Genomic DNA, 20322 nt, shown 5'->3' with positions numbered 1-20322 from the left:
TGGTTGAACAAGCCCTAAACAATGTCTTGATCCTTGAAGATGTATCCAGGATTCACAAGCTGACACATTGGAAACATAAGATCAATCAGCTTTTTCCATGTAAAAAGGGTGCCAAGAGATGAAGGGACGGTACAACCACCGAGGAAAATGTCCATAAATAGATCCTAATGCAGTTCATTTAATCTCATAAAGAATCTGGGCAAATTAACTTTCTTGAGGGAATATTACTGGCCTTTCTCTTCCCAAAGGTAGCCAACCAGGAGCCAGGATGAGAGGGAGCCAGCTAGATCACTTGAATTGACGACTAGGTACGGAGTATTAGGTACCTAGTAATATTGATGTGCCTTCATGTGCCTCGTGAATCTGGTTGTGTTTTTGGTAATCGGCTCCCACTTGATCTACTCCTCTTCATTGTGAAAAGCGAAGAGAGAGAAACATCCACAATAACCAATATGTGAAATTCCTGGCATATCAACCCTCCACCTGGCATTTGCGTGTCCCGTGCATAGAATAGATACTCCGTACATACATTCGTGCGGAGAACCCTAATCGGGCGGTTTCTATTCTTGTATTCATCTCGGGAACGCAGGTACTGCACTGCAGCTTAAGCTTGCGCTGCTTGCTGCTCACTGCTTGCTACTTGCTACTTACTACTTGCTACTTACTACTTGCTACTTACTACTTGCTACTCGCTACTCGCTACTCGCTTGCATTATCAGTTGCACGTTTGTAATATTCTATTTGATCCTTCTCATGTCATCGACATGGATGCATGAATGCAACGTTTGTAACATCTTCAAGGCGTGAGCTAGTCATTTCAATCTTCGCTTCACCATAGCTTCAGATTGCTTTGGATCATGAGAACTTCATTCAAGAGTTGGCAAATTCAATGATCCTCTTCGTAAACTGTAAATTGTAAATTGTCACGGTCATCCTACTAAATTGAGGATCTGTACCGATTACCCTTGTCCACTCCCTCCCCCTCCCCCTCTCGCTGTACATTAAAATATTGAAATGTGGGATCCGTATGGAAATGATAAATCAAACCATCAAATATCAAACTTCTTTGATTTGCTCATCGCAACTCTGTCGTGGTTTGTAACCCCACGTTCAATCTGCAATGCCTATCATTTTCTAACACCGAAATGACTACCTCAAACTACCTGATAGAGAGCTTCCAAGCGATGTTTGCCGTTGGATGAAGTCTTGCGTGCATTTGCCGGTGAGAGATCATCTCTGCAAGGAACCTCATCTCATGCCTTCTTTTTCTTGTTCGTCAGAGTCGGTGAATGATTATGGAGAGCACCTGTAATCAATGACAATCATCAACGCGAACTACATTTCAAAAATGGGGGGCTAGCCGATGGAGGGGAATGGAATCATACCTCCCCACCTGACAAGCAACTTCCAAGGAAAGTTTAATTATCAGAAGACAGCGAACGCAATGGCCAGATCCAACATAGGAATGTATTAGAGGAATGTATTAGAGGAATGTATTAGAGGAATGTATTAGAGGAATGTATTAGAGGAATGTATTAGAGGAATGTATTAATCAGTATCTTAATTAATCTTTCTCGGGGTCGGAACATACCCATCTCGTAGTACTGTAGATCCTATTACATCCCAGCTATTACCTCCATGATCCATCATAACGCATAATCACGACTTTGAAAAATCCTATCATGTCACATCATATCGGGGGAATGGATCATGGAATATCCCCAGAAAGGTCTCCATTATACGTTTCCTTGGCCGAGAATCCCGGATGGCGACGACAATCCATCTCAGTAGGAGGACTAAAGTGGCGACCTTTAGATAGGTACCTAGGTACGATCCATATAGGAACGGACAATTTCAGTTTCATCTAGTTCAAATAGCTAAAGACCTAACGACAATGATTAGACAAAGATTGATCGATCATTGATATATCACTGCATCACATATAGATGAGGTTGAAGATAAAGTTACATATTACATATTACCTATTACCTATTGCCTACCTCGTCATTAATAGGCATCATATGATTTTCCAAATTTATGGAACACCAGAACATGAACGTAACCTCACATACATACCACCCACCTTCCTAATTATATTGGAACAAATTCCTAAACCAGCTATTTCCATATATTCTTTAAATTTCTAATTGCTTCCTTTTTCTTACTATTTTGTTTCGTTTTTAAATAATCCCAATCTCATCACTTGAGTATGAGATACGACCGGGAGATTGAAATCCCGTTCATCTTCAATGGGGAATGAATGCACTGTACTGACTGCACTGCACGGCAGACGGCTCGTTGTACAAATTGGGGAAATACACAACAAGCCATCCGGTCAGCGAGGGTTGATGCAAGATATTCTAAATATATCACAAACCATGTCCACTTCAAAAAGCCCAAACAATAAATCTTCCAACGACGAAACAGTCGATGATGACCTGACCCCAACCACACACAAACATGCGCGCTTATTCTGCTAACTGACTGGACCGTTGCTTGCTTCGCATGGAAACCAAGACCCACAACTCGGAAATGGCTGAGTATATCATGTCTTTGATTCAACATAATGGCAGTGCAAAGATCAAATCAGACATCAATATCTCACAGCCATGTAGTACGATGTAAGTAAACATGCTGACTGCTATTCTATTTCGACATCCTACTCCGGAAGACTGCACTCGACGAAGCCAGCATGGTCAGAATGGGTCAGAAAATAGAACCAAACGGGCCGCACCTCGCGCATATCTGGGTCTTCCGCGCGCCAACATACACGGATCACTCACATGTCCGGCAACAGCCTTGAATCTGTGGAGCCGCCTCATCGTCTATTCTTTTCTGTCGACGGTATCACAATCGAGTGGTCGCATGCTGCATACATACGCACGGCGCAAAGTCTAGACCGTGATGGTTCATGAGATTTGCCGGGTCTAATGAGCTTCAGTCTCGATATCTACAAAGATCGTATAAACTCAAAAGCTTCTAACCTTATCAAGTACCGTTTTATGGGTAGCTGAAGTTCCTACCATACAACTCTATGTCTACTTTCATCTCGTATCCTTTTGCAAAGTCACCGCTCTACTCATCTTGTTAGATCAAGATCACATATTGCTATATACCATCTAAACCTCTCATCTGTTCTTTTCAGTGTACAACTGTATCTATAGCCAGGGTGAAGACATCCGCAAACAGACATCCATAATCAATCTGTTCAGTTGGCCATCAATCGGAAAAATCTATTTTAGAATAGCATGTTTCTTGCGCTTGCCCGGTGGCCGAGAAAATGTGTGTCGATGGCTCCATGCATCTCTTCCTTTGGCTTCCAATTATCGACAGGGTGTCTACATCAATACTGACGGAGAGTGCCACCGGTGGATATCATTGTACATTTCTTATTTTCCGTTTCTTTTACTGCGGTTAGCTTCGCACGATCAAGTGTTACGAAACCTTAATCCTGCCACCACTTCATATGAAGTATAACAATACTTTATAAGCATCCCTTTGATTCTTTGTATCAATCTTGGCAAAAGGAATTCCATTTGCGACTTTGAAACTCTTGTTCCTTCCTTGCCCACTACAAGGTGGTAGATATCTCCCCCTTCAAATCAATTTGATGCGCCTCTCATGCAGACTGCTCCTTCTCCCATTCGGCATCTACTCATGGCCCCTTCCATACTCTCTTACGGGAACTAAAATCTTATGTAAGGGCCCGAACATTTCTATTTTCTGCCTTTGTTTCATGTTTGTTCGCAATTTGCAACTCTCTGCTTTCTCATTCGATTCTCTTCTACTTCGTTTCGTGCCATGTCCTTTGAGCGTTAACGGTTTTGTGAACGAACTCAATCCTGCTCCTGAGTTACTTGATTGTGAGTTTGATTAGCCCGCGCGAAGATGTGGAGTAGCATTTGTGGATCTTCTTGTTGCTCCCAAACTATTGGGGCCTTCAAATTATACCTCAGATGATACGAGAAGATGTGACAACCTCATTATCCACCCTTTCAGTGAGGAAGCCCTTATCTCCAAAAGCAAGCATCATCCACACTTTTTATGACAACTCCTCAAAATTGTTTCTTCGTCTTAGTCTAGTCCATAGATTCTTACCTTCCATCGTCTGAGTTGGAACTTGACATTGAATTTGACTTTGCTTTTCGTCTTTGATTTTGCTTTAGGATGATGTTGGTTTGACGTCGTCAGAATCAACTTTTCCACGCCGCATGTCGCGCCACTCGGCTTTTGTAATTCTACCAACGTGTAAATTGCATTTGTTCTTGTGAGTCAATCTGATCTTGTTTGCTCTTCTTGTCGCCAGACCCGTGTATGTCACTGCAGTCTCATCCTATCATGTCTCCAAAGACTTATTATATTCTTAAAAATCGCCTCCAAGTAATTTCTACACAGACCAATCCTTCTTTCCTCTAAACCTATCAGCTAACACAACATCCATCGTCACACAGCACAGCACACAGCACACAGCACACAGCACACAGCACACAGCACCCGGAACCAAACCCATTCCTTCAACATCCCCTTCCTATAATCATTCTGTATTCCAAGCCCCCTTTAACTACAACCACAACCCCAACCCCAACATACATCTGCACTTCTCCCAACCACTTCCCACATACCCCAAACAACCATCTAGTCTAGTATCCATCCATCAAGCCTATCCACTCCCTTCACACAATATATCATATCATCTCATCTCACCCCTCCACGGCACAGGAAACTCCACCCCCGTACACCCAATCAAAGTTCCCTCCTACATGATTCTCAAACAGCTTATGAAAGATGCAGAGAAACATACTCAATTCCTCATTCCTTTCACAATGCTCCCTATCCTCACGCTCCCTATCCTCGGAATTCTGCAACGGCGCCGTGGAAATGCATCTACGTTATTAGAGCGCACCGCGTTTAGATTCCGCAAACTGCTAGCGAGGCTCAGCGCAGAAAAATTTGGTCGTGTGATGAGTGGAATGGTAATACAGACACCAAGCCCTCGAGTAGAAGTGTTCCTCTCTCAAGAATAAAATAAAAAATACAAATCAGTAATTATTCCGAGCATTTTTCTTTTCCAGCTAATTTCATGTGAATACCATAATCCCGTTACGGAAGTTTACACTACCTACACCCTTGTACAAATTACAATATTGCAAAGGTAGGTAGTTCAAGAATGCACCAAATCGCACGTGGAAATCTCAAAGTCACCATCAAATTTTTGAATTCTGGTGCTATCTATCTAACAAAAGGTAGCGTAGCCATCTGCCTGTTTTAAAATATGCAGCTCTTCCCTGCATAAGATACCATTGCACCCTCATGCCGCGTGAATTACGACCAGCACACCGGCACAAACAGTGTCATTCGCAGAATAAGCATGCCTAGGGCAAATCTCGAGAAAAGCATAAAGTTTTTGTCCTTCCCTCTCCATTAATCGTATAAACCAAGTCCTTGTCAAATGTGTTACCTCCCATATTGTACCGCGCTATGCAGACCCGATCCATTTAACCACCATTTTGTAAACTCCATACTCCCTGCCATAACCCAACCTGAGCAAACGCCGGTCATTACCTGTTCGCGAGAGTAATCAGGGACCAATTTGTTAAAAGAACCCAACCGATGTTCCTCCTACGGTTACCAGAAAGGGAAAATCAGTTAGGAAAGAATGAAAGAAAGAAATATAAAACCACCCTCTGCCTCTAATGCATATCGTATTGTGGCTCGCATGCCATTTAGCTTTGTACAGTTAACCGCCCTGTCTCGATCCGCCCGACTGTCCTAATAGTCCTATCAGGTAAACTTGGATGTCCCTTTCTGACGGAGTAAGTTCTGCTAATTGAGTGGCAATTGCAACGGTAATGGTGTGAGCGTTCTTCAGACCAATATCGTACCAAAAATATCAACAAGAGACTCTATGCCTCGCATTTTCTTCCCTCGCCATGAGATTCCAGAATCACCCCAGACTTAGCGACAAGGCTAGATCTTTCTGTCGGTCCCTCCGCCGCGTTTTCCGTTCCAGGCTTTCGATTGGGTATATTGAATTAGAAGCCCATTTTATTTGATCTGTAATTGTTCATGTACTTGCTTCAATTCATCAAGAGGATTTCTTGGGATTTCTCCAATTTATCAAATCAACCCCAATCTTTGCAATAAACAGTCGTCAAAGGGAATAAATAAAGTGAAGCAATTTCAATGTGCCAAATAAGAAAGCCTTGCGCGATGCTCCTCGTGAACATTTTTCGTATATTGCGGGCCCAAGGTGGTACGGTGCGTAAATAGAAAGCGGAGGCGCGGAGAACATCAATCTTCTGCTCACCAACGCAGTTTTGTCCCACAAACTAACCAAAAGCTGGTGGTGCTTGAATAGCACCAAATCCACCATGATTGGGTGCGCCGTCTTCGGGTTTCATAGTACCATTCAAAAGGGGACAGAGTCTGAGGGTTAGGAAAAATAGTATGTCAGCAAATGATGATGTATTGGTGAAAAGGGCACAAAATTGAGCAAAACATAGAGAGGAGATGTAAATGGGTCCTTGGATACTTCCACTAATATAGGAAACAGAGCGGGAAATGGTTCGTCTCAGTCGGCTCCTTGAGCAAGAAAACAGAGCGGCCTCAGTGTGAGCACTTCCTAGCTGGAGCCTGTGATAGAACCTAGGTTGGAAAGAAAAAGGGACTGATTAATTGGCATTGGGGGCAGTACTTTTTGTTCGTCTTGATGTGACCCGTCTGGCCACAATTTGCACACTTCCTCGTAGTACCAGTTGGCTTTTCAATGCTGGAAACGGGAGTTCCGGATGGGCCAGGAGAACCAGGGTTAAGAAGCTGTTGGCTAGCCATGGATTGTTTGGACTTCTGCTTTTCGCGGGCGTGACGACGATCCTTGTTGCGCTCGAGACGGTCGAGTTCCTTTTGTACTCTGTGGTTACAATGTTAGTTGTGGCCTATTGGTATTGATGGAAGTTTCGAAGGGGCAAGGGAGTACATACTGCATCTGTGTAGCTCTGTCAAGATCTGCATCACCCGAAGGAGTAATGGCATAAACACTGAAAACACACTGTTAGCTATCGTCTTCAAGAGGAAACGCAAAAGAAATAAAGCAGGTTAGTGAGAATTACTCTGAATTGGCAGCCTCTAGGACCTTTTTGCGCTTGATATATTCCTTCCAAACGCGCATATCTTTGACCGTTTCGACCCGCTCTTCGGTTTGTCCATAATTGCCCACTTTGACCTTGCGAGTAATACGCATGAATTTCCCCGAGGGATTGTCCGTGTTACTGACTCTGCTGACTTGGCTAAAATTATCGTCGCCAGCTGCAGGAGTGGCCATGGAGTGTGGAGTAGGTGCCACGCGAAATCGTTCGTCTTCGTCGACTTCTTCTAATTCATTTGAGATGTGTTCGTTGGTATCTGACAAAGTCGACTTTTGCTTCTCCCAAATATCACGAATAGCGTTGTTGTAGAGCTCTTCTTGCTTCTTGACATTATAGGTATGCCCGCCGTTTGCCTTTCTCTCTGCGGCTATAGCAGCTGCGGATGTCGCATTTGGACCTTGAACGGCGCCAATGTAACCTCCCTTCATGGAGGTTTGTATCATACTGATTGCAAGCCCACATCCAGACGGATCACCATCGCCATGAAGTTCAAGCATTGCTTTGCCCGAAGTTGCATCCAAGAAAGCTTTGCTGGTGTTCCAAGGGGTAAGCTTGAAATCAATAGGTCGGTCGACGAATGCTTCATCGCCTTCCTCTTTTTCTGTCAATTCTGAAAGACCAGCATCTGCGAGATTTCTACATCCAACGTGCATCGCATCAATCATGCAGCAATCCTCTGGTTTGACTAAGGATCGCAAAGCAGCTTCATCGGGAATGATAGTACCTTCCTCAGGACGCCAAACTTTTTCATTCTTATCGTAGACTAGAATCTCCTTCAATTTTGCTCTGTTCTGCATGTCATTCGTGTCGGGAATGTGAGCAGTAAGCTCGGCTATTCTCAGGGACTTGGTGTTACTACGTCTGATTTTTCTGAAAGCAATCATCTTAACCCGATTCTTGGTAGCATTTGTAACAGTCCTCGAGTGCGGGGTTGGTACTTTGATGGACGGAAATTGTTGGCCTGCAACAAATAGATTATCTATATTGCGGAGGTGCCATGTTGTACCATGAACTCCCGTAGTACTGCGCACACAGAGGAAGTCGGTATTTTTAGGTTGGTGCTTGAATATTGGAGCGCGATACATTTCATTGTGCAGAGCTCGAACGGTTTCGCCCGGATCCACGAAACCGAAATTTGCGAACGGAGACTTATCCTCTGGCAGGAGAATAGTAGTGTCGCCAATCTTGTCCTCTGGAGAGGGTCTATCCTGGTCTTCCGCATCCTTACGTCGGTAATAGTTGATGATTTTGTTACCCATGCCGAAGTTTGAAAGAACTATAGGTTGTTCCTCGGAATATTCAATCAAAGTAGCAGTGGAGTAGAAGTCACCTAGCGTAAGGTCTTTTGATTCTTTGTAGACTTCTGCAATAGACATCGTTCTAGCTTCCTTCTTCTTTCGCATGCCTGGTTTGTCGAATGTGACAGGCTGATTGAGCCATTTATTGAATCTGAGGGTCGGTCGATGTAAGGCTCTGGCCTCCTTGGTGTATAGTTTGACCTTGTAATATGGCCATTGAAGACGTAATGCAGGAAGACTATGCTCAACGGTAAGGTTTCCAATAGCTGCTCTGACCTTACTTTGATGGTTCTCCTTGAGAGCATCGTAAGCTTCGTCGTTTGAAATATTGAAGCGCTCCCTTAATTTCGTAGAAATGATGTTGTTTCCTCCCCTGAAGTTTCCACCTAGACGTTGACGTTTGTTAGCCACCGAGGTGAATTTGAGCTCTTCTATAAGGAGGTTTGGATCGTTAAGATCTAAGAAAGGGCGCTTGGCCGATATCGCAACGGCCTTCTGCAGATTATCGAAAGACGGGACAGCAAATTGAGGGATATTAAAATAGTTCTTCTCTTCTGCCTTTGGCTTGTTCTTGCCTGAATACATGAATTCAAGCCAAGCATCGTCGTCTCCCTGCGTAACTGGGGATTTCGGTTGAGCCTCTATAGGTATCGCATTGATCTTAGAATCCCAGTCATCACAAATCATCTGAAGATCCGCCCAAGTCACCCCGCCAAGTTTCTCATCCTCCGCTGGCTCTTCGAAATCGAAAGTTTCCTCACTCTCTGCCTCATCAGCAGATTCTTCAATGATAGCAACAAGCCCTTTAGCTTCCGCTTCGGCCACGCGTTTGCGCTTATCGCCTGTCGCTGTTCCTATATTGCTGCGGAAAGATTTTTCTTGGTCGGGAGCGAGATCTAGGCTGACTTTTGTAGGATTTAAGGGTTTAGGTTGCTTCAGCGGTACTTTTGGGACAAAATGTGCGAGCTTTGGAGGTAAAAGTTCATTGAAGTTCAATATTACACCGGGCTCGAGACTTGGAAATAACTGCTTGGCCAAATCTGATTCGGATTCTGCAGGAGCCGGAATCGATAGATCTTGGTTGTTCAACCTAGCTTGATTGTAACCTGGAAAATTGAGCTCCAGTAAATCTTCTTCTTCAGCAGGCGCATCAGGTAATTCCTGAACTGTAGTTTCTGCAGCTTGTGATTCTCCATCTTGTATTTCGATATGTTCATCAAACCCGAATGGCGAAGAATCTCTTCCTTCTCCAAATAGATCGTCGGTATCATGGTTCGTGCCAGCATCATCGGTCAAGGCGGGCAAATCGACGGCGCTTGGTAGAGAAGCTTCCTCCTCCTCTGGTAAATCGTCATCACTGATGTCCTCGAAATCCTGCGCATCGTCTGCCTTCTCGCCCAGGTCCAAAGGTTCGTCGCCAAAATTAATCTCGCCATTCTCACCACTCGCCCTCAACACACTCTCCAGAGCCTTTGCGTCTTGTTCATCCTGGCGCTTCCAATCAATCTCAGTAAACTGAGTAAATTCCTTGGGTTCGGATTCGGATTCGGCCATCTTTGCGATTTGGCTGATCACTCCCAAGAGTGATGTTGTGCTGGAATGGTCGTGATCATACAAGTATCGTTTGCGCAAAAGGAATTATTGTTGAGAAGAATATTCCTTGAATTTTTTGGGTAACGTAAGAGTTCTGTGAAAGAGAGGTTGTCGTAAAAAAGTTGTCGAAGCTAACCAAAGTAATTATACAGTGGTTGAGATGGAATGGATTTCGAATGATATCTCGGAATTGCACAGTTGGCGTGTAATGTTATTCTATAATACAGTACCTATGGATAAGAAACCAATCACGGGACCGTATTCGCCCTGCGGGGAGGAAACAAGGCCACAGGTACTAGGCAAGGCAAGCTCGCAGGTAGGGGTAGATTTATATAACATCGATATCATCCACACAACGCTTCAAAACGCCAGACGATTCTCATCCCATTATGAGAAATTGTATGAACAGAAGAAAGGATTAATAACAAGAATAGTATTGATGAATAGATATACCTCCTACCCAGGTATTCGACGAAATACATTCTTTATCGTTATGCATGATGCATGGCATCATATCGCATCACCACACAAGCTCTCTATCCGCCCATATGCCCCACTACAAACCAAGTGACATCTGAAGAAATGTCTGAATCATAATTGTTTGATAGACATCTTGACAAGCCATTATAGGACTCGCCATAGTTCCGCCCTATATTCACATCTTTCATTTCTATTCTATTCAATCATGGATTTTACATCTCTAATCCCCTCTGCCTCAAAAGAAGAGCTTGTGAGGGAATACGTGGGCAAATCACTACACAATGTACCTTGCCCTGCAGTTGTACTTGATATATCGAAATTGAGAAAGAACTGTACCGATATGCTTGGGACTGTAAACTCTTTAAAATGCGGTTGGAGAGCCCACATCAAAACCCATAAGGTACACGTTCTTTCGGGAGTTCTTGCCCCTCATAAACCCCCGTCTTCTTTTCCACCTTATTTCATATCAGTAGTACTGAGCTTACTTTGAGGGTGGTGTCTAGTTGACATATCTACCCATTGTTTCGAATACGAAGCAATGCATGAACTGGAACTGTTATTATGCATATTCAATATTCATACTGACCAATATGGAAGACAACGGAATTGACAAGATTACAAATTGGAGATGGGCCTGGACCAGCCAACATCGTCGTTTCAACAGTTGTAGAGGCAGAGAATATTGTCCCTCTACTCCTCGAGTACAAGAGTAAGGGAAGGGCTGTCAATGTGAGTTGGTCATTGTTCCGTCTATAATCGGATTTTATATTTACAAAGACTAGATACTTTATAGCTTTCCCCTTACTTCAGGCGTAGTCGACCGATTATCAAAAGTTTCTACAGCTCTTGGGCCCAACGGTATATCTCTTATGATCGACCACCCATCGCAACTTCGCTCTGTCGCTGCCATCCATGAGAAAACAAACATACCGCCTCTCATTTTTATTAAAATAGACATGGGAGGCCACCGAGCTGGGTCATCCCCGGTAACAGAAACGTGCTCTCAACTAATCTCCTCTGTCATAACCCTTGCCAAGCGTAATGTATGCATTCTTCACGGACTATATTCTCATGCTGGACACTCCTATTCCTCAACTCTCAAAACTGCAGCTCTCGATTATCTTCGCCAAGAATTTGAAGCCCTCCTCGTTACATCTGAAGAGGTTCATTCGGTAGCTGCTGCTAAAATGCCTCTCGTGCTTTCTGTAGGGGCTACTCCAACTTCTAGTGCCATTCGTAATCTTCTCTTACCGTCAACTTCTTCCGAGGGATTAAACGAAATCTCTGCTCTGAAGGCTACCATGGGAGCCATTCGTGATGTGGGCTGTGAGATTGAAATACATGCTGGAGTGTATCCAATGCTTGACATGCAACAGTTAGCTACCCATGCATTGCCAGAAGATTTACTTAGTGTAAGACCATTCCACTCTCAGATTTGTCGTTATCATGTATTGACACACAAAGTGGTCTTCCGTCGCCATCACAATCCTCGCAGAAATCGCTTCACTCTACCCCCCTCGAGGCAAATCTGATTCACCCGAAGCCCTTATCACGGCCGGCTCCCTCGCTCTTGGCCGTGAGCCTTGCAAGGCATATCCCGGCTGGGGCATTGTCTCACCATGGAACCGCACTTCTTTTGCTTTGCCAAATACGGGTCCTGAAGGTTATTCTGGTGTAAGTATACCCTTTTCACTGAACTGTAAAGTAGCCGACACCTAAAATAACCACAGTGGCAAATTTCTCGAATCTCGCAAGAACACGGAATACTAACCAATCCGGGAAAAAACGATTCGGAACTCTCCATTGGCCAAAGAGTTCGCGTCTGGCCTAACCACGCATGTATCGCTGGGGCAGGATATGGATGGTATCTGATTGTAGACGAGAGTCGAACAGGAAAAGAAGATGAGATTATTGATGTTTGGGTAAGATGGCGAGGATGGTAGAGTGAAATTCTGAATCGCAGTCTTAGAGCAAGAGGTTTAGCTTTGTCATGAATTTCATTGTGCACATATTCTAGAATCGAAGGTATTATATCTTAATCTCAGCGCGCACTGGAAACTCCTTCAACGCCAGTCCAATTCCCACCTTCCACTTTCATTTCGTACCACAATAGATCTAAAGCATAACTTTTGGCTTCCTGCAATAATTGTGGGAATAGAAAGTAAGTTTATTTGCACCTTTTCTCCACAATACTGGCACCAAATTCCTCGGACTCCTTTCTTGAAATCCACATTTGATGGAAGGTTCCCAAACTTCCCAAGATACTACCTCCAATCCACGAACCAAATCTTCTCTCTTGTGTAAGACCTGCAGCTTGTAACTTGATTCTAGCACCCGGGTATAAAAGTGATAATTCGTTATTCAAACGATCTGTGAATCCGTTAAGTAGTGTGCTCCCACCTGTGACGATAATGTTCTGCAACAAATGCGACCGTAGATCCATATCAACCGCTGCAATAGAAGCCTTGATCATCTCGGGGAGGGTTTGAGCTTTTGTGGGAGCAGACTCGTTGTCTACAGGTAGCGCAGCCTTTTCGTCCCACATGCCTTCTGTAACATTGAATCGCTCTACACCCCACATCTGGTTCGAACCATCTGGCATCTCGAATACCCGACCCGGTTGCTGTTTCGCATAATCCACATTTGTGGTTAAAGTTCCGGGTCCGGTAGGAGCATTCAGACGATTTGGTCCGCTCCAAACTTGCACAACCGATTCTTTGAATTCTGTTAAGACACGCTCTTCTTCTAAAACGCGGAAACTGGGCGTGGGAGGAATTTTGAAGTTGCGGTAGGTAGCCTGGGCTGTGGCACCTGCGTCAACGGGAGTTTTGGATGAGATCATAAAATGCGGAGTGAGCTCGACTTTGGGTTCTACGGTGTTGAACATGGCGCGGATTTGGGAGGATACCCAGTTGCCAGCGAGAGGGGATCTCTGCACTGATTTCTTGAGTACAAGTCCATCGTGTACGGCGATGACTGATGCATTTGATGCTCCAACATCGACCACCAACGCTGTCGCCTTGCCGCCTCCAAATGCTGCGAGGACGCTGTTTCGCGCGAGCCAAAAGGCAGGGCTTCCCCAAGATTCCATAGCTACTTCAATAGCCTTCTCTCGAGATTTGGCTGTATTCCATGCAGTTTCCGTCATTAACAGTGGGTGTTCTTCCAAGGGTTTTTCGTGCGCATCCACATCCATATCAACCTCCATCTCCTCTGGTCGATCATTTAGTCCGTTGGTTCTAGGATCCGCCTGCTTGAAGCTCGTAAGTCGCGAAGTAATAGCATATTTCCATAACTGTTCCGCAGTATCCCAGTCTTCAACAATTCCATCCTTGTTCATTGGATTGCGGATTTCGAGGTTCGCGCTGGGGTTGTGAATCGCATTGTCGCCATAAAATGATTCTCCATCACGAACACCATAATGTGAGTTGATGAATGATTTGGGGGTATCTTCTCCTGCAAAGCCGGCGCGTATACTTGAGTATCCCGGGTCAATGACAATGGCTGATACTTCATCTAATTGATTTTGTTAGTAAAATGTTCATGGCCCTTTGAGGTGGGCTGGCTAAAAAAAGTATTTACCTCCTCCATAAACGTCAGTGGGTTGCATTGACGAATTCATTGTTTGTGATGCCATGACGATAAGAGAATATTGAGAACGGAAGGTTAAGGCAATCGAGTTTCAGATGATAGGAACCAAAATTATAAGAAGGCTGATAAGTTGTCGCGTCGTCGATCTTGTAAATAAATGCGCTCGAATTCGTGAAAGTTACAGTTTAGGTCTAGGCAACTTTAAGCGATGAAAGCTTCGGAATACGGAAGGTAGAAGCGATAGGCCTCCGGTGAAAATAGAACCCTTCTACGGTCTTGACCCAAACTTTTCAGAGGATTATTGAATTGAATTCTCACGACACACTTTTGGTTTGAATTCCATAAGGCTCCGGCTGATTTGACGCCCTTGTTCTTGTTCTTGTTGGAGTTGGTGATGGTGATACTAATTTATCTTATGCGTCTTACATGTGACTCGGAGCTGGAACAACATAATCCGAAACGCTTGGTGTCAGCATTTGCTTTTCATCAGATTCATCTCACCCTTTTCTTCGTGTCATTTGGACTCTTGTTGTATTATTAGCCAAGAAGTATGTATTTTCCGTGATTTCAAAGTATACTTGGGGAGATTTCCAGCCTGCTTTCTTTCCACAAACTCTCATTCTCAACATAGCACACACAGCACTCGCAATTCTTTCACATACAATTACTGTGTATCCATCAAGGCCCATGATGCAATCTTTTGATGATCTTAGAGCAGGGAAATACAAAGGAACAAGACGTTTGAAGTTATCATGTGGTCTCACGGAGTTCCCTCGAGAGATCTTGGACCTCTACGATACGCTCGAGATTCTTGATCTATCTAATAACCCTCTTGCGACACTTCCCAAAGAGATTCACCGACTTCATAAACTCAAGGTTGCTTTCTTTTCCGACTGCAATTTTATCAATTTCCCCAAAGAATTGGCTCAGTGTCGTTCCCTAGAAATGATTGCGTTCAAAAACAATGGAATGACTACGATCTCCGAAGGAGTCTTTCCACGCAAGTTACGGTGGCTGATCCTTACCAATAACAAGATTGAATCTCTGCCACACAGTATTGGAAACTGTCATAGACTTCAAAAATGCATGCTGGCGGGAAATAGCTTGACGTCTCTCCCTGACGAAATGTCTCATTGTCGGAAGTTGGGCTTACTGAGACTGTCGGCCAACAAGATCGCTTGTTTACCCCCTTGGTTGTTCAGTCTTCCTGAATTGTCATTTCTTTCGTTCTCTGGAAACCCTTGCACTCCATCAAATGAAGACAATCCAACATTAGATGATATTTCTTGGTCAGACTTGGAGATCGATCACCTTCTGGGAGAAGGAGCTTCGGGTATAATCTCAAAGGGTGTGTGGAAATCGTCTACAGCCGAAAAGAATGTCGCTGTCAAGTTGTTCAAAGGCGAGGTGACCAGTGATGGCGTACCAGCAGATGAAATGAATGCATGCATTACCGCAGGTCGTCATCCGAATCTCATTGATCCAATCGGCAAGATTCATGGCCATCCAGAAAAAAGAGGATTGGTACTTGAGCTCATCCCTCCTCACTTTACAAATTTGGGCCTTCCACCAACTATTGATAGTTGTACACGCGACGCTTTTCATCCAGAAACTGTCTTCTCGATTGAGAAATGTCGCGCAATTCTAATCTCTATCGCATCTGCGAGTAAGCATCTCCATGAAAGAGGAATCACCCATGGAGATTTGTATGCGCATAATATTTTGATCGATGACTCCGGTCATGCTCTTCTTGGAGACTTCGGCGCTGCGACAATATACCAAAAGGGTTACGAACATTCAGAGGCGATCGAAAAGATGGAAGTCTTCGCCTTTGGTCATTTGATTGAAGATATGTTGGGTTTGGTGGCGCGAAAAGTTGTTGCCGCGGATAATCTCAGTGTCTGGGATGAGAAAGAGGGGTATGCAATTGAGGAGTTGAACCAGCTGCATTACAAGTGTACCAACCCTATTGTTATGGATAGACCATTGTTTTCTGAGATTTGTAAGGAGTTATGCGCCTGATTAGATATAGACTTTGTTGGTTATTTGCCGAGTTTATTTTGACTTTCAAAATATTCCATAATTCAGATTTAGAACAGCTAGAAGGATGATAGAATACAGAAAGAATAGACAGGAAAGTATGCCCAAGGTGTCATATCTTCACAATTTATTTCTGTTCAATCGTTGGTCACTTTTCGCTTCTATTGACCTTTTCACCATTGCACTAGCGGCACAATCTACCTCATTCGCCTAGCAAACATATTTGAAAATCTCGCATCACTTCTCGTCAAATGGTGGTATTGAGAAAGCGACAATCTAGCTTAACAGTTAGACACGACGACTCGAGGTGCGCGCGGTATCTTTGTGGGGAGTATTCGATCCCTTCGGAGTCAGGGATACCGCGAAATAGGTCAACAGAGATGTAGCGCGCCTGGTGCACCGGGCGCGTGAACTCTTTTGCCAACTAGGATTGTGTTTTTTTCTAGGGATTTTACTAAATTTTTCATGGCGCTTTAATGTCTGCAGTTGTGTGTGGTGCTTGGTCGTTATGTATACTTTGGCCTTCGAGTATTATCATTTTTTGTATTGCTTTCTTTTGATAGAGTGAGCAAGTGGGTCTTATGTTAGGATAAAGAAGGCGGTGGCTTCTTACACTCTATTGTAATCGCAGTGCGGAGTGAATCTAGTTTGAGACGAGAACAAACTGAGATATGATAGCAAGCCTTGGAATTTCTGTCATGCTTCATTTAATACTTACGTACTCACTCTTGATAGTGGTACGTAGAGTTTCGATTATGAAAGATGCTCAAACTATGATTTTGTCATAGGTGTCAAATGTAAGCTGTATTGTGAGAGTACTAGAAAGTCGAAATGAATAATGTAACAGAAACCGCGGAGCCCACATTTGCGAGTGATAACTGCACGCGCCATGATGTTCTTGAAATCACAAAGACTGGCAGACTCCTTGTGTCAATCCTTTCTCATCACCTGTAGTAGTCAAACTGAATCAATTTATCATAGGTGAGCGGAAGATCTAGACTTCCAACGTCGTTTGGCCGGTGTTAGGAGATAAGATATCCAATCACGACCATTTGGGATCGCATAGTTCCACCCAATCAAATCACTCTACCTACCATGGCAGATGACCCACCTTAGGGAATACGATATGAGGTTAGCTTTCGCCTTACGAATATGAGTGAGTACGAAAAGCGATTAGCCTGAATTCTAAACATCCTCAACGAGACGATACAACGGCGAATATCGACTACTGTTAGCTGATGTCGAGCATAATGAAATCTCCGTTTCCTTGAATTTTATGAATTTCTTCGGGGTTCAAATTGAGATGACTCCGAACTTCCGAAGTGAGGTAGGTATAAAGGCAAAGATATGGCATTCTCTTTACTACACAGTTGCATCGTTTTCAATCAACTATATTCCAGAAACATCGTTTGAACATCTCTCATATCATAATGTCATCAACAACAACAACAAATTCACAGCATCTTGCTGCCATTATTCCCGAGAAGGGCGGTCCCTTTGAAATAGTTCATAGACCCACCCCGATTCCCGGTCCCAAAGAACTCCTCATAGAGGTTCACTCAATTGCGTGTAACCCAATCGATCATTATATGCGCGATCACGGGTTGTTTTGTGCTACCTACCCCGCAATTCCCGGATCTGATATTTCTGGCGTCGTTGTTTCTGCCGGCCAATCTGTGCCAGCTGCTGCACCGAAAGTGGGAACACGAGTAACCGCTTTTGCACCCGCATTCTTCACAAAAGGCGATCCAGATTATGGAGCTTTTCAGAAGAAAGTTCTTGTGCCAGCTTCAAGTGTATGTCCATTGCCGGACGAAATAAGCTTCAACGAGGGAGCAATTATTCCAATGGCTGTGCAAACTGCGATGGCTGCTTGGTATTCCGTTGGCTTGGCGCGTGATACAAAATTTACACCTTCGGATAAGAAAGGAGCTTTGGTATGGGGTGGAAGCAGCAGCGTTGGAGGGGCGGGTGTACAGCAAGCCGCGAACATGGGATATGTGGTATATGCAACTGCTAGCCCACACAATCATGAGTATGTCAAGAAACTCGGTGCCTCGAAAGTGTTTGATTACAAAGACAGTGCTGTTGTAGAGAACATTGTGAAGTCTGCAAAAGAAGATGGGATCGCAATTGATTTGGCATATGATGCTGCTGGTGCACTACAACCCATCTTGGACATCTTGAAAGCTACGAAGGGTGATAATGTCGCCAATTTGGCATCAGCAATACGATTAAGTCCCCAGCCACCAACTATGCAGGGAATGAACATCAAATTCGTTTCTGCGCCAACAGATAATGCCGAAAGGGACGAATGGTCACAATGGCTTTATTGGACTTGGCTAAAGGAGAAACTGCAAATGGGAGAGTTTGTACCCAGCCCGAGCATCAAAGTAGTAGATGGGGGATTGGAGTCCGCAAACAAAGCATTAGACGAGTTGAAAGGAGGGGTCAGTAGTGTGAAGTTAGTGTTGGAAGTATAAATGATTTTGTGCTGCAGTTAGAACCGTTCTCATCTTTTGCTGAGAAATCGATCAACATTGATAGCTCCACATTCTTCTTGCTGGCTATCTTCCCTCGGTTGCTAATGAATTGTGCTCTTTCGGCCATCTCAATTTTCTTCCGCGATTGTACTGTTTTCTAGATATTGAATGTTTCTTCGACAAGTTGTTCGCTCAGTTTCCACAGTGTCTCAGCATCTTTTTCGCTAGTTGCGTAGCTCCTAGGCTCTGAATTTACTTTCTCGTCAACGATAAACGCCGGAGATAATGCTAGAGCTTCTAATCAGCAAGTTCGACGATAATTGAAGACTGGAATGCACCTTTGAATGCAGGATCCAGTGCGGCACGAACGACTGCCCCAGCTGCTTCTTGTCTTGTTACCATCTTCTGAGGGTGGAAAGATTTGCCTGTTTTCTGGTATGAGTTCTTGGAATAGATACTGGTAAAGCTACTTACCCTCGTCTCTCTCTGTAGCGAGCTTGTACGCCTCTGCAAGCTGCTCTTGATCAATGCTAGAGTTTTCAAGAATTTTTGTTTCGAAGGTGACTTCAATGTTATCAATATAGCTTTTTTGTACAACACCATACATAGTAAGCGACTCACTTCCTGGGTGCACGACTAATGTTGAGACACCTTTATTGGCCAGTCTTTTTCCTAGAGCGATGTTCCAGAGAAGCATCGCAGTCTTCGATTGTCCAAATGCCTTCCAAGCATTGTAAGTTTGCCCTCCCTATGACCGAGGTCCGTTAACCGACGATTTTCGCAATGGGAAAGGAAATAGGTCGACATGCCTCGAAGTTAACGTCATCAAGGTTCACCTCGCCCAATTCATACCCCAAGCTCCCCACATTAACAATTACTGCATCTTCTTCTTTCGCTGCGATAATCCGATCCATCAACAAGTTGGTCAATAGAAAGTGACCCAAGTAATTTGCAGCAAATTGACCCTCAACACCCTGCTTTGAGGTTGTATAGTTTCGTACGCCCATGACTCCAGCATTATTGATGACAACATGTATTTTCTCAATCTCCAATTTCTTGATAGCATCTGCTGCTGCACGGATAGAATCATTGTCAAGTAAGTTTAATGGGATCCAGACAACATTGATGTTGGGGTTCATTTGTCGAATGAGGAATATGACAGAGAGAATTTTTGTTTTTTGGCGACCAGCAAGAATTATCATTGAAGGGTTTGACGATGAGGCAATGGAGAGGGCAATTTCAGCTCCGATCCCTTCTTCACTGGGACCCGTAATGAGAACTATATTGGGTGTTTAGAGTAAAATCAGACATGGGCGAAATTAGGGAAAATGTGAAGTGCATACAGGTTTTGCCATCCGCGTGCTGGGAAAACTGTTTGACCATATCAACGGCATAAGTGCTCCTATTCTGGGTTTCGCTTTTAGCCATAATTAAATCGTTAAGGCGATTGTTTATGTCTTCCTGACGATGTTCGTTTTAGATGTTCAAGCGGGTTTAAAAATTGAAGTTGAGCTCAGAAAAGACGTCTGCGAGGACGATTTTACTCAGAGGGTGCGAGATCGATATATATAGCCAGCCAATCTGCTGTCATGACGGCTGCTTATCGCAACAGTGTGAAGATTACCGAGTGCTTCTCCTTGGTCCCAAGTAATGTACTGCGCCTTTCAGTACATTTCCGTCTCGGCCAGCTTG

The 20322-nt window shown here is 44.0% G+C and overlaps 6 protein-coding genes across 6 annotated transcripts; 3 read left to right on the top strand and 3 right to left on the bottom strand.

The window, feature by feature from the left end:
* Nucleotides 1–5200: 5200 nt before the first annotated feature.
* On the bottom strand, nucleotides 5201–10145 carry EAF02_002884 (uncharacterized protein). Its single transcript, XM_038898932.1, has 4 exons — nucleotides 7110–10145; nucleotides 6981–7037; nucleotides 6695–6910; nucleotides 5201–6426 (listed from the first exon to the last, which is right to left on the bottom strand). The coding sequence occupies exons 1-4, from the start codon at nucleotides 9995–9997 to the stop codon at nucleotides 6330–6332; spliced, it is 3258 nt and encodes a 1085-aa protein (XP_038761220.1). The 5' UTR covers nucleotides 9998–10145; the 3' UTR covers nucleotides 5201–6329.
* Nucleotides 10146–10721: 576 nt separating this feature from the next.
* Nucleotides 10722–12459, top strand: EAF02_002883 (uncharacterized protein; the record flags this gene model as incomplete). Its single annotated transcript, XM_038898931.1, has 5 exons — nucleotides 10722–10916; nucleotides 11114–11245; nucleotides 11299–11928; nucleotides 11981–12190; nucleotides 12247–12459. 5 exons carry the CDS (start codon nucleotides 10722–10724, stop codon nucleotides 12457–12459), a joined length of 1380 nt encoding a protein of 459 aa, XP_038761219.1.
* Nucleotides 12460–12491: 32 nt separating this feature from the next.
* Nucleotides 12492–14450, bottom strand: EAF02_002882 (uncharacterized protein). Its single transcript, XM_038898930.1, has 2 exons — nucleotides 14099–14450; nucleotides 12492–14032 (listed from the first exon to the last, which is right to left on the bottom strand). Exons 1-2 carry the CDS (start codon nucleotides 14151–14153, stop codon nucleotides 12684–12686), a joined length of 1404 nt encoding a protein of 467 aa, XP_038761218.1. The 5' UTR covers nucleotides 14154–14450; the 3' UTR covers nucleotides 12492–12683.
* A 344-nt stretch (nucleotides 14451–14794) lies between these two features.
* On the top strand, nucleotides 14795–16129 carry EAF02_002881 (uncharacterized protein; the record flags this gene model as incomplete). Its single annotated transcript, XM_038898929.1, has 1 exon — nucleotides 14795–16129. One exon carries the CDS (start codon nucleotides 14795–14797, stop codon nucleotides 16127–16129), a length of 1335 nt encoding a protein of 444 aa, XP_038761217.1.
* A 1448-nt stretch (nucleotides 16130–17577) lies between these two features.
* Nucleotides 17578–18630, top strand: EAF02_002880 (uncharacterized protein; the record flags this gene model as incomplete). Its single annotated transcript, XM_038898928.1, has 1 exon — nucleotides 17578–18630. One exon carries the CDS (start codon nucleotides 17578–17580, stop codon nucleotides 18628–18630), a length of 1053 nt encoding a protein of 350 aa, XP_038761216.1.
* Nucleotides 18631–18787: 157 nt separating this feature from the next.
* On the bottom strand, nucleotides 18788–20058 carry EAF02_002879 (uncharacterized protein; the record flags this gene model as incomplete). The annotated part of the gene is made up of 6 exons (XM_038898927.1): nucleotides 18788–18918; nucleotides 18969–19055; nucleotides 19105–19194; nucleotides 19252–19374; nucleotides 19436–19909; nucleotides 19974–20058. The coding sequence occupies 6 exons, from the start codon at nucleotides 20056–20058 to the stop codon at nucleotides 18788–18790; spliced, it is 990 nt and encodes a 329-aa protein (XP_038761215.1).
* Nucleotides 20059–20322: the final 264 nt, after the last annotated feature.

This window comes from Botrytis sinoallii, assembly GCF_014898435.1.
Source record: "Botrytis sinoallii strain Bc 23 chromosome Unknown BSIN_004, whole genome shotgun sequence".
Lineage (NCBI taxonomy): Eukaryota > Fungi > Ascomycota > Leotiomycetes > Helotiales > Sclerotiniaceae > Botrytis > Botrytis sinoallii.
The sequence above is the reverse complement of the archived record's forward strand: the minus strand, read 5'-3'. Positions and strand labels throughout refer to the sequence as shown.

Bases quoted from the DNA above. Each gene is read 5' to 3' on its own strand.
- EAF02_002882 (XM_038898930.1), bottom strand. From the start codon at position 14,153: ATGGCATCACAAACAATGAATTCGTCAATGCAACCCACTGACGTTTAT. The intron at 14,033-14,098 runs GTAAATACTTTT...AAAATCAATTAG, and splicing joins CACTGACGTTTATGGAGGAG to ATGAAGTATCAGCCATTGTC.
- EAF02_002884 (XM_038898932.1), bottom strand. From the start codon at position 9,997: ATGGCCGAATCCGAATCCGAACCCAAGGAATTTACTCAGTTTACTGAG. The intron at 6,911-6,980 runs GTATGTACTCCC...TTGTAACCACAG, and splicing joins GACAGAGCTACACAGATGCA to AGTACAAAAGGAACTCGACC. The intron at 6,427-6,694 runs GTACTGCCCCCA...CCTAACCCTCAG, and splicing joins CACATCAAGACGAACAAAAA to ACTCTGTCCCCTTTTGAATG.